We start from the raw sequence: 13,590 nt of genomic DNA, 5'->3' as shown, positions 1-13,590 counted from the left end.
TCCAGTACTTTGGCCACCTCAAGCAAAGAGTTGACTCATTGGAAAAGACTCTGATGCTGGGAGGGATTGGGGGCAAGAGGAGAAGGGGACGACAGAGGATGAGATGGCTGGATATCATCACTGACTCGATGTACGTGAGTCTGAGTGAACTCCAGGAGTTGGTGATGGACAGGGAGGCCTGGCATGCTGCGATTCATGGGGTCGCAAAGAGTCGGACACGACTGAGCGACTGATCTGATCTGAAGTTTGGTGGTCAAGAGAAGGAGGAACATAGGGAGAGTGGTTTCACAGGGAGAGGGTCAAAGAAAGTGTTTTGCTTGTTTTAATATTTGCTTTTTAAAGAGGATTTGGAAGGACATATGAATTAATATTCATAAAGGAGGAGGGGAAGCATGTATGTAAATGTATGTGTACATGCTAGGAATGCCAATGCGAAGAATACTTTCATTAAGAATGAAGACATTTGTTTGGCAATGGTGCCGAAGATTGGAAGACTCTCTTCTGGAAGAATTCATCCCTGGGTACCTAGCAAAATCACCTTAGATACTGCTGACCTGTGAAAGTGTTAGTCAGTCAGTCTCGTCTGCTGACTTAGGCTGTCTCTTTAATGGTCCTATTAAATCAAACCTGAGGCATAACTGTTGCTGTTCTTTAGTCACCAAGCTTTGACTCTTTGCGACCCCATGGACTATAGCCTGACAGGCTCCTCTGTCCATGGGATTTCCCAGGCAAGAATACAGGAGTGGGTTGCCATTTCCTTCTCCAGGCTATCTTCCTGACCCAGGGATCAAACATGCATCTCTTGCATTGTGGGCAGACTCTTTAGCCCTGAGCCACCTGGGAAGCCCACAAGGAAGGCATAACTTAGCAATGGACAAACTTTCCTTCACTCTTTTCAGCTAATTCAGATAATTCTGGCAAGTACACTGAATGCCTCCAGATAATCCAATTAAATTCCACTAACACCATAGAAGCTATGAACCAGCTGACCTGCCAGGCACTGTTTGGAATATATAGTGAGGGCTGTCTCTGGTAAAGAGTGTAATACAAAAGGGTAGAAGGGCAGCATTTCTGCTTGAAGCACTTTCTCATTTTTAATAAAGGTCTAGGGGTGAGTTTGTGTCATTATTATAAAAGAGAAATAATACCCCAGAGGCTTGGAACTGAAAACAGACATTCTATGGTGGTCATTAGCCAGGCACACTTTGTTTCTTCCTCTTATTTATTTGTTTTTAACCTTTAGACTCTAAGTTATGAAAAAAAAAATAATGCTGTTACTTCTGACTAGTTTTCCTGGGATTTTGGAATAACTGATCAAGAAAGACAAGTTACCAAAACAAATAATTCGGCTAAAGAGATAACTAAACTATGTAATAAATATCCTTGAAGCTTAAAGGTATTTTAATGAGAAACAGTGTTTACTGCTCTTGGTTTTTGTTGACTGATTGGCTTTTTACTCAAAGGAAAATTGCTGTAATTGCAGGAATTGTTTGAAATATGAAATTCAAAACTATTCCGAGCTATTTTAATAACGAGATTCTTTTGTCAAAATTAATTTTTTAAAAAAACTGAGAATGGTTTGAATACCCAAGTTTAAAAGTACATTCAGATCTATTCATCTGTCTGTATTTTTAGTGACAAAAATACCAGTATACATAAAACATTTCATTGTGTATTTGAAATTCAGACTTACATGCTTAAAAAATAATCTCTTGCTTTTGTGGGGACCTTGGGAGATGGGGATCCTTGTATGAGCACTTATCAGAATACTCCAGCTCACAGTTACAAGCTCCCTTCTTCTATACATTCTCCCTGGTGTGACTGATCTCTACTTTCTGCCCTCAAATCCCTTCTCTCTCTTCTTAATCTTGCCAACAATTCCTATTTGTACATCTACCTACCAAGTTGACATTTCTACCTGGATAATTAAAAGATGCTCAGAATCATCTCCCTCCTCCTACCTCCAACTACTTCTCCCAACCCTTAGTCTCCCCCATCACGGTAACTTAAATCCACCTAAGAGCTTATGTCAAAAACATAGCAGTTATCCTTGACTTCTTTTTTTCATTCAGTTCATTAAAGTGTTTTGTTTAATACATAGAAGCATATTTTTAATAAATAATTACACTGGGAGCCTTGGTTTCTATTATGAAATATTACAAGTCTCATTCCACTTATTTAATGCTTAGATAAAATGGCAATCTACTTTTCTAACAAAAGTCCATATAGTCAAAGCTAGGGTTTTTCCAGTAGTCATGTATGGATGTGAGAGTTGGACCATAAAGAAGGCTGAATGCCACAGAATTGATGCTTTTGAACTGTGGTGTTGGAGAAGACTCTTGAGAGTCCCTTGGACTGCAAGGAGAACAAACCAGTCAATCCTAAAGGAAATTAATTCTGAATATTCATTGGAAGGACTGATGCTGAAGCAGAAACTCCAATACTTTGGCCACCTGATGTGAAGAGCTGACACATTAGAAAAGACCCTGAAGCTGGGAGAGATTGAAGGCCAGAGGAGAAGGTGACAACACAGGATGATACAGTTGGATGGCATCACCCACGACTCAATGCACATGAGTTTGAGCAAGATTGGGGAGATGGTGAAAGACAGGGAAGTCTGGGATGTTGTAGTCCTTGAGGTTGTAAAGAGTCAGACATGACTGAGAGACTGAACAACAACAACTCCAGTATTCTTTCCTAGGAAATCCCATGGACAGAGGAGCCTGGTGGGCTACAGTCTATGAAGCTGCAGAGTCAGACATGACTGAAAATCTGAGCACATATATTGTAATTTCTGGGACAGTAAACAAAGTCAATGATCTTAATTTTTATTATGTATCATTTTACCTATAGCTTAGGAGGAGCCTGGTGGGCTGCAGTCTATGGAGTCACAGTCAGACATGACTGAGCAACTTTCACTTTAGGACATAGAATTTGGATTCAATTTTCAATCAAAGTAACTTTCATGCACTGGAGATGGAAATGGCAACCCACTCCAGTGGTCTTGCCTGGAGAATCCCAGGAACGGCAGAGCCTGGTGGGCTGCCATCTATGGGGTCGCACAGAGTCGGACATGACTGAAGCGACTTAGCAGCAGCAGCAAACTTATAAAAACATCCTCCTGAACAGTTTCAGGATCTAAGACACTGATAAATGTATGGACTAAGCCTAAGACTTACTCCCAAATTGAAAGTCAAAGTGTGAACGTGTTAGTAGCTCAGTCGTGTCCAACTCCTTGCAACTCCCCTGTTCATGGGTTTCTCCAGGCAAGAATACTGGAGTGGGTTGCCATTTCCTTCTCCAGGGGATCTTCCTGACACAGGGATCGGATCCAGGTCTCCCGCATCACAGGCAGATTCTTTACCATCTGACCTCCAAACTACTGCAGTATTGACTGGCCACACAGTTTAGACTCAGCCCTCAAATTATTTATCAAAAGCTTTTTCTCAGTTTGTTGATCACTCTTCTAGGTTTTAGTTTCTTGCACATGACCTTCATAAATGTAAAGCCACCCAGTTGATTTGTGGGAAACTCCTTTCTCTACCATCCCTCTGGGTCATGCTTCACAATAAAGTGCCTTTCCAATTCACTGGCTTCTAAAAGCTTGGGAAGGTTCAGTGAAACTTTCATTTGACTGAGAGACAAAAGTTTTCTCCGGGATGCTTGGATTTTTAAGATGTCTCCAAGGCTACTGCCCAGGTGAGTGAGGTCTCATGGTCCAGCTCTACAGCCTCATGCTGCTTTGCTTTGTCTGTTTTATCTAGAGCTTTTGTTTTGCTCAGTCTGTCTGACTTCCATCATCATCCTTTGATTTTTCACTTTTTGCAGGCAGAATGTAGCTTCTCCTTGAAAACTGCTGAATAAATATTTAAAGAATACCATTGTGCAGTGGGTACTGAGTTCCTCGCCTAAACAAGGGTTTCTGCAACTCTGGGTTCAACTTGGATTTCAAATATTTACATTTCACACCAAAGTATGCAGGGATAAAGGGGCATTGTGTCATTCTCAAAAGTTTTAGGAAAAAAAGCACCTCTGTATATTTACACACAGAAGCATATACATGCACAAAGGAGAGGGTGAAACATGTACAATAACATTTTTGCATGTCAGGAATCTGCGAATTCTTTGCACTCTTCATGCAAGTTTTCTGTAAGCCTAAAGTTAAAGAATTAAACAGGAAGTTCCAAAGCTTATTCTTTTAGGGGAAAAAAAACACACACATTAATAGTTCCTTGAAAACTTGGTAAATATCTGTACCAGATCATGTAAATATCTCTTCACATTTTATATTTCCTTAATCATGTAAACCTAGATTTTTCCATAGACCAACTTATCAAGTGGGCTATTTGTCTCTTCCTTAACTTTTCTACTAAGTTTCAGAAAAGACTAGATACAGACATATTTGGAGAAATAATATACAATAAAAAGCAGTCATTCAAGATAGCATTCTGTCATTGTTGCCCCTGGGTTTCACTCACATCAGAGACCCACTGAACAGCTGTCAAATATCTTCCTAGTTTCACAATATCATGTCTGAAATTTTAAAGACTGCTCGAAAATCTTATTAATTTATTCACAAATTTAAGGCAAATGCAAAACATTTTCAAATGCCAAGATTCATCAGTTAAAATGCATGCTAAAGGGTATAATTTATTTGCAGGGTGATAGCCAAAAGTCTTAAAATGATCAGTAAGGAAAGAGCTGCCTGTAACTATGAATAGAAATAATGTGAATTTCAAGGCAATTTTAATGAAGCATTAAACCAAAAGATAGTTCTGGAAAAATTAGAATTAAATTCTAGTAAAGAGCAAAATGATAAGTCTCTTATCCTTATTCATCAAGGGGCAGGCAGAATGAAAACCACAATCACAGAAAACTAAGCAAACGGATCACATCGACCACAGCCTTGTCTAACTCAAGGAAACTATGAGCCATGTCATGTAGGGCCACCCAAGACAGATGGGTCATGGTGGAGAGTTCTGACAAAATGTAGTCCACTGGAGAAGGGAATGGCAAACCACTTCAGTATTCTTGCCTTGAGAACACCATGAACAGTATGAAAAGGCAAAAAGATAGGACCCTGAAAGATGAACTCACCAGCTTGGTAGGTGCCCAGCATGCTACTGGAGATCAGTGGAGAAACAACTCCAGAAAGAATGAAGAGGCAGAACCAAAGCGAAAAGAACACCCAATTCTGGATGTGACTGGTGATGGAAGCAAGGTCTGATGCTATAAAGAGTAATATTGCATAGGAATCTGAATATTATGTCCATGAAGCAAGGTATTGGAAGTGGTCAAACAGGAGATGGTAAGAATGAACATCAGCATTTTAGCAATCAGCAAACTAAAATGGACTGGAATGGGTGAGTTTAACTCATGTGACCATTATTTCTGCTACTGTGGGCAAGAATCCCTTAGAAGAAATGGAGTAGCCATCATAGTCAACAAAAGAGTCCCAAATGTAGTACTTGTGTGCAGTCTCAATAATGACAGGATGATCTCTGTTCGTTTCCAAGGCAAACCATTCAATATCACAGCAATCCAAGTCTATGTCCCAACCACTAACACTGAAGAAGCTGAAGTTGAATGGTTCTATGAGGATCTACGAGAACTTCTAGAACTAACACCCAAAAAAGATGTCCTTTTCATCATAGGGGACTGGAATGCGAAACTAGGAAGTCAAGAGATACCTAGAGTAACAGGCAAGTTTGGCCTTGGGAGTACAAAATGAAGCATGGCAAAGGCTAACAGAGTTTTGCCAAGAGAATTCACTGGTCATAACAAACACTCTCTTCCAACAACACAAGAGATGACTCTATACATGGACATCACCAAATGGTCAATGCCAAAATCAGACTGATTATATTTTTTGCAACCAAAGATGGAAAAGCTCTATACAGTCAGCAAAAACAAAACTGGGAGCTGACTGTGGCTCAGATCATGAACTCCTTATTGCCAAATTCAGACTTAAATTGAAGAAAGTAGGGAAAAACTACTAGACCATTCAGGTATGACCTAAATCAAATCCCTTCCGATTATACAGTGGAAGTGACAAATAGATTCAAGGGATTAGATCTGATAGACAGAGGAGTGCCTGAAGAACTATGGATGGAGGTTTGTGACATTGTACAGGAGACAGGCATCAAGACTATCCCCATGAAAAAGAAATGCAACAGACAAAATGGTTGTCTGAGGAAGCCCTACAAGTAGCTCAGAAGAGAGGCTAAAGGCAAAAGAGAAAAGGAAAGATATACCCATCTGAATGCAGAGTTCCAAAGAACAGCAAGGAGAGATAAGAAAGCCTTCCTCAGAGATCAATACAAAGAAACAGAGGAAAACAACAGAATGGGAAAGACTGGAGAACTCTTCAAGAAAATGAGAGATACGAAAGGAACATTTCATGCAAAGATGGGCACAATAAAGGACAGAAATGGTATGGACTTAACAGAAGCAGAAGATATTAAGAAAAGGTGGCAAGAATACTCGGAGAAACTATACAAAAAATAACTTAATGACCCATATAACCACGATGGTGTGATCACTCACTTAGAGCCAGACATTCTCGAGTTTGAGGTCAAGTGGGCCAGAGGAAGCATAACTATGAACAAAGCTAGTGTAGCTGATGGAATTCTGCTGAACTATTTCAAGTCTTAAAAGATGAAGCTATCTGTTAAAGTGCTGCACTTAATATGCCAGCAAAGTTGGAAAGCTCAGCAGTGGCCAAAGGACAGAAAAAAGGTCAATTTTCATTCCAATCCCAAAGAAAGGCAATGTCAAAGAATATTCAAACTACCACACAATTGCACTCATCTTACATGCTAGCAAAGTATGTGAGCTAGCAAAGAATGCTAAAAAATCTCCAAGATAGCCTTCAACAGTGCATGAACTGAGAACTTCCAGTTGGTCAAGCTGGATTTAGAAAAGGCAGAGGTCCAGAAATCAAACTGCCATCTGTTGGATCATAGGAAAAGCAGAAGAGTTCCAGAAAAACATCTACTTCTGCTTTATTGACTACGCCAAAGCCTTTTTGTGGATTACAACAAACTGTGGAAAATTCTTAAAGAGATGGGAATATAAGACCACCTGATCTGCCTCCTGAGAACCTGCATGCAGGTCAAGAAGCAACAGTTAGAACTGGACATGGAACAACAAACTGGTTCCAAAGGGGAAAGGAGTACGCCAAGGCTGTATATTGTCACCCTGCTTACTTAACTTATATGCAGAGTACATCATGAGAAATGCCAGGCTGGATAATACACAGGCTGGAATTAAGATTGCCAGGAGAAATATCAATAATCTCAGATTTGCAAGATGACATCACCCTTATGGCAGAAAGTGAAGAGGAACTGAAGAACCTCTTGTGCAAGTGAAAGACGAGAGTGAAAAAGCTGACTTAAATCTCAACATTCAAACAATGAAGATCATGGCATCTGGTTCCATCACTTCATGGTAAATTGATGGGGAAACAATGGAAACCGTGACAGAGTTTATTTTCTTGGCCTCTAAAATCACTGCAGATGATTTTCGTGACTGAAGTCATGAAATTAAAAGATGGTTGCTCCTTGGAAAAAAAGCTATGACCAACCTAGACAGCATATTAAAAAGCAGAGAGACATTACGTTGCCAACAAAGGTCCATGTAGTCAAAGCTACGTTTTTTCCAGTCATCACGTATGGATGTGAGAATTGGAGTATAAAGAGTGCTGAGTGCTGAAAAATTGATGCTTTGGAGCTGTGGTGTTGGAGAAGACGCTTGAGAGTCCCTTGGACAGCAAGGAGATCAAACCATTCAATCCTAAAAGAAATCAGTCCTAAATATTCATTGGAAGGAGTGATGCATTGGCCACCTGATACGAGGAACTGACTCATTGGAAAAGACCCTGATGCTGGGAAAGATTGAAGGCAGGAGGAGAAGGGGATAACAGAAGATGAGATGGTTGGATGGTATCACTGACTCAATGGACATGAGTTTGAGCAGGCTCTGGGAGTTGGTGATGAACACGGAAGCCTGGTGTGCTACAGTCCTCCGGGTCGAAAAGAGTCAAACGCAACTGAGCGACTGAACTGAACTGAAAGAGAAATAGGGGGTTAAAAAGTAACTAAATTAGTTTTTAATTTAAAAATGTCAGGCTTCCTAAAACATCCACATCCTACCACTCAAGTTAAGGACTTCTACTAAGATAATGCCTCAGCTTCTGGATTTAGATATTGGCTTCCAACGTTATTATTCTACATTCCTCTTTTAATAATTAGATTAAAAAAATTTCCAAGGCTGATATATGCTTTTTCCCTCAGAATGGCAAATCAGAAATAAAAAAACATAATGTAGTTTGATTGTGCTCTGTGCTCAGTCATTCAGTCATGTCGGACTCTTTGTGATCCTATGGACTGTAGCCCATAGGATCATCTGTCCATGGGATTCTCCAGGCAGGAATACTGGAGCAGGTTGCCATTCTGTCCTCCAGAGGATCATCCTGACCAGGGATCGAATCCACATCTCCTGTGTCTCCTGCATTACAGCCAGATTCTGAACCCACTGAGCCATCTGCGGAGCCAACTCTATTTACAAAAGCAAAACCACAGTTTTCATATTTAATCTCTTTTGGAAAAAATATTAAGAGTGACTTTCAGGGGGCTTCTGAGTCAGATTTCTCTCAAGTTTGGCTTGCCTATCATATTTCTTTTTTAATTTTATTATTATATTTTTGATTTTTAATTGGAACATAGTTGACTTAAAATGTTGTGTTAGTTTCTGCTGTAAGGCAATGTGAATCAGTTATACATATACATATATCCACTCTTTTTTAGATTCTTTTCCCATATAGATCATGACAGAGCACTTATTGTATTTCTGATAGTTTCAGACAGCTCACTAAGACACATCATTTTAGCTATGAAGTGAAAGCAGTTCTTTACTGAGATAATGGTCAAATCTGATTTGTGAAGCTCGTTTGATGCTTGAGAACAAACAGCTGTACTGACCCATGCCCATAACACCCTGAAGGGCTTCCATGCCTGAGACTGTCCTTCAGTAAAAATTTTAAATGAAGATCTTGTCTTCAGAAAATATTGGTACTCTGAAGCACTTAGTTCTGCTGCCACTGCTGCTGCTAAGTCACTTCAGTCGTGTCCGACTCTGTGTGACCCCATAGACGGCAGCCCACAAGGCTCCCCCATCCCTGGGATTTTCCAGGCAAGGACACTGGAGTGGATTGCCATTTCCTTCTCCAATGCATGCAAGTGAAAAGTGAAAGTGAAGTCGCTCAGTTCTGTCCAACTCTGAGCGACCCCATGGACTGCAGCCCACTAGGCTCCTCTGTCCATGGGATTTTCCAGGCAGAAGCACTGGAGTGGGGTGCCATGAGAAACTGCAAATCCAGATACTTAAGAGTTTAGCATGATGGATAACAAGCCAATCAAAACTGGATGTGAAACAGCTGTATACAAAGTTTGATCTAGAAGAAATGACTTAAAGAAGCAACAGTTAACACAGCGGAGCATCCCCCAGAGTTAGAACAGAGTACAAAGTAATAAAATATGCGGCAACTTTGCTAGAGGGTCCTCAGAATTCAGTTGTGATTATTCGTTAATAGATGTAGATTCAGGATGATCTCTTTAGAATAATTTCTTAAACTAGACTTTAATGAAGATATTATTTTAAAACACAGTATTATGGTTTCCTTAAACTACACTTTCATGTTTATCCTACTGAGGAGAATTTGCTTGGAAGACGAACTATGTACTTTTCCCCTGACCATGTGGCTACTTCTTCCTTGTGTGTAGCTGTTTTGGGCAAGAAATTCTTGTCCTGTCCACCAGTGCTGTGTCGTTGCTGTTGTTTAGTCACTAAATCATGTCTGAGTCTTTGGCGACACCATGGACTACAGCCCACCTGGCTCCTCTCTCCAGGGAATTTTTCAGGCACGAATTTTGGAGTGGGTTGCTGTTTTCGTCTCCTGGGGATCTTCCCTCCTGACCCAGGGATTGAACCTGAATCTCTTGCGTCTCCTGCATTGGCAGGTGGATTCTGTACTGCTGGGCCACCAGGGGCAGGCCGACCACTGCTGTAGATCAGCTCTGTTTCCCTCTAGATAATAGCGTCGCTTCAGCAATGTCCAGGTCTAGACTGTTTCTGTGCCAACTAAGAGAGAAAGGACTTGTAAACTAAGAAAAAGTAAACTACAAAGTACTTTTTAGGAGATTAAGGTTTATTTTTCATAGGGAGTCTGAAATTTCTTTAAAGTTTACAGTCATGGACAATTTTCAACATTTGAGTCAGTTTCATTTATTATAAACTCTTGCAGAAAAATAAACCTTCCAGTATGCCTTTTATTTGTGTTTAGATTTTTCCCCTTTGGGGAGGAATAGAAAGAACCATAAAGACAGTATGAATCAGCTAGCTCAAACTCACTGACGTCATTAGAAACTGTAAAGGGACAAAGAATTAAGAAAGAAAGTCATACAGTTTTATGTCCGAATGTGAGTTCCTTGAGATTGGGGCAGGGGTTGTGAGTAGAACTTTCCTACGCTTAGGGAGATCTAAGATCCAATGGTAATCTTAACTTTGGCTATAAATCTATCATTTCTAATTGTAGGTCTTCAATACAGATTCCCAAAATATAAAGTTTAGAAAAGGCCTCCTTGCCCTTTATTATGCAATTGTTAGTGCCTCAACTTTTGTGCCTGTTGCAAATGACAGATTCCTTTAGATAGGAGCTGCCAGGATGAAGCCTTTGACTGAAGTGTAGATGCTGATAGCTTTTCCTCTCCATTTCTCTCCCTTTTGCAATTCATAGCTGTATAATTAGAGATTAGTATCAGCAAATGTCTGAATTTTTCTACCGCATCTTAGACCTGAATTTCCAAAGAGGGTATCGCTGTTAAAAAACTCACCACCTAATCCTTTTTGTTTTCACCAAAGATTTTTAGCCATCAACTGGTTTTCTGGACAAGGGATTAAAAAGTCCCCAAAATAGCACAATCAAATCATTTTGCCTAAACAAAGAGATTGAATTAAGTGTGTTGAATGGACTCCGTTTTCCTTGGGCTATGAGACTCTGCAGTGTGAAATGTTTTACATTCTCTGTCTGCCAATTCTGGTTCTGCTCATTATATATAAAAAGCTTCTCCATCCCATTTTCAGCTTCTTCTTTTTCTTTTTTTTTCTTGTAACAGAAATGCTGGCATGCAACTTACTTCTAGGAATAGCTCTGAGCTGATGCTCTCAACTTAGTCATGAGAATTACATTTCTCTCCTCTTTGGAAATATTCTCCCCCAATTTCTGTAATTATGACCCCATAAGAGCTAGGTAATTTCAGTTAAAATGAAACATATAGCTTTGTAGAACATACAGGAAGCAGACTACTTCATAAAGGAAGGAGAGATCACAGTGTTGATTTCTCATATCAACAATACGCCTTTACAATCTAAGCCACAAGAAACATTTATCTATAAGAACATCTCTTCCCTTGAAAAGTAGGGTTTTTATACGTAAAGCTCAGACACAGTACAGAATATTAAAATTCATGGTTGTAATTTCTTATGTTGAAAGGTTTTCAAATAATGACGATAACATATGAAAGTGGTAGAACATTTTTACCATTTTCACGTTGCAAAATACCTATTAGAAGAAGTGATAAAATATATTGAAAAGAATCTGAGAGCTCTTGACCAGGCTTTTGTTTCTCATCATGCAATTCTATTTCTGAATCTTTTTCTGTTTTAAAAATAAAAACAACATGGATAGAGAATTGGTAAGATTAATTTGCCTGTTGAAATGAGAAAAGCAGAAGAATTATGAGCTTTGGCCTGTCACCCTCTGTATAAACCAATTATGTATTTTCAAAAGGTTACTTTCCCAATGCTGTATTAAGTGCTTAGGTCCTCATGAGTGCAGGTTCGCGACTCCCCACTTTTTCAGCCCTCAGCCCCGGAGCTGTGTTTACTTACAGAAGCGCAGTTTTCAGACTTGTCTTCCACGAAACCAATCTGGCAGGGTGTTCTCTGATTCTGCAGCCAGTAGTCTGTAGACTCCAGCAGGCTATTACTGCGGAGAACCTAAGGGAACCAAGAAAACCTTCTCAGAGCTACTGGCAAGACTTTCTATTTAAACAAAGAGCTCTTTTCTAAAGAATCTAGAAGTGTTTTGCTGGCTTCATAGCATCTGGATATTAGGAAAAAAAAAAATACTTCCAGGATAATAGCACCTCTAAAATGTATAAAACAATCAACCAAGAATCCACTTTAAAGGAACGTACTGACGTGAATATTGTTGTTTCTTCTCTCATCTAATTCAACATCTGGAAACTTCAGTGTACCTGTGACTTTTGCATAACCTGCAGTCAAATGACTGTTTGGGATATGGTTCAATTGGCAATGGGGATCACACTTCATTTAAGTGTTGGAGCTCTTTTACATTCTATGAATACTTTTGATTGAAATGTAGTGTTTCTCCATTTGGTGCAATAATAAAATTATTCTTCTTTAGATTTCCAGCTGTGCTAACCTATCTATGAAATAAGGCACAGTTCTTTTAGAGCATTTAGGGTACTACACTAAGTTTAAAAATTATTAGGAATAAATAAATGCATTACAACAACCATTTCTCTTGTAGAAACAGTATGGTAATGCAAAGTGAATTTCAATACACAAATTAACAACACCAAATATGGTTTACAAATGTCTTGTTTCTGGGCTTTGATTTTAAAGAAATAAAGAAAAATCTTATTTCTGAACTGAAACATTTTAAAGATGTAGTCTCATAAACAACCAAATGATTCAGCTTCTGATGTTTTAATGCGAGTCAAATATTGTATAAGATTTTTCTCATATAAGATTTCCAGTGCTCTCCTGGTACTCTCTACTCTATTAGGACACATGTCTGCCAATCACCTTCACTTAAGTAATAGAATAGATTTAATCAGTTTGGTTACTGCCACAAGAATAGAATGACACTTCGATTATATTTCATTTGCACACTGAAGGATTGTCTTCCTTTGTTCTATAAAAATACTTTAATTTTTGTCTCTGCATACTGAGTCAACCAAATATAATTCTGACACATTTTTCTATAACATTTTTGTGTTAGCCACATGATATTTTAATATTTTTCCCCCTCAAGGTTTATTATTCTGGAGATAACAAATTTTCATCATTCTTTTCCAGAATAATACCAAGAGACAGTGTGGATGGACTTCAGTTATCACTGGAGATGAAAGTTCGAGATGGAACTTCTCAGGTCTCTTAGAGTTTATCTAAAAATTGTGGTACTTCAAGTGTGAGTTGGGACCTATAGAGGCCCCTGGGGTCTTTCCAGGAGTCCAGTGGTCAAATTATTTTTATAATAATATTGTCTTTATTTTCTCTTTTCAACTGAATTGTCTCCTGAGTACTCAGTGGAGTTCTCCAGGGTCCACACGAGGTATGATAATGTAATAGGTTAAATGCAGAAGCAAATAGGAGAGTCTAGCCAAGCTCTTTTAAGTTAGATACTAAGGAGATTGGCTAAAAATGTAAAATAAAGTTAGTCTTCTCACTAAACTGTTTTGTTTTGGAAAACATAGGTATTGGCCATAAAAATATGTATGTTAA

General features: G+C 39.1%; 1 protein-coding gene across 4 annotated transcripts in view; it reads right to left on the bottom strand.

Moving 5' to 3' along the window:
- Nucleotides 1–13,590, bottom strand: part of SPHKAP (SPHK1 interactor, AKAP domain containing) — a 190,373-nt gene that overhangs the window by 102,603 nt on the left and 74,180 nt on the right. For all 4 annotated transcript variants that reach the window (XM_086365466.1, XM_086365471.1, XM_086365467.1 and 1 more), the window contains exon 3: nt 11,950–12,057. In XM_086365466.1, coding sequence (XP_086221592.1) covers nt 11,950–12,057 — 108 coding nt within the window. The remainder of the gene's footprint in view (nt 1–11,949; nt 12,058–13,590) is intronic.

The sequence above is a fragment of the Bos grunniens genome, chromosome 2 (assembly GCF_055505025.1).
Source record: "Bos grunniens cultivar Pamir isolate PY7600 chromosome 2, Bosgru_T2T1.0, whole genome shotgun sequence".
Classification (NCBI taxonomy): Eukaryota; Metazoa; Chordata; class Mammalia; order Artiodactyla; family Bovidae; genus Bos; species Bos grunniens.
The sequence above is the reverse complement of the archived record's forward strand: the minus strand, read 5'-3'. Positions and strand labels throughout refer to the sequence as shown.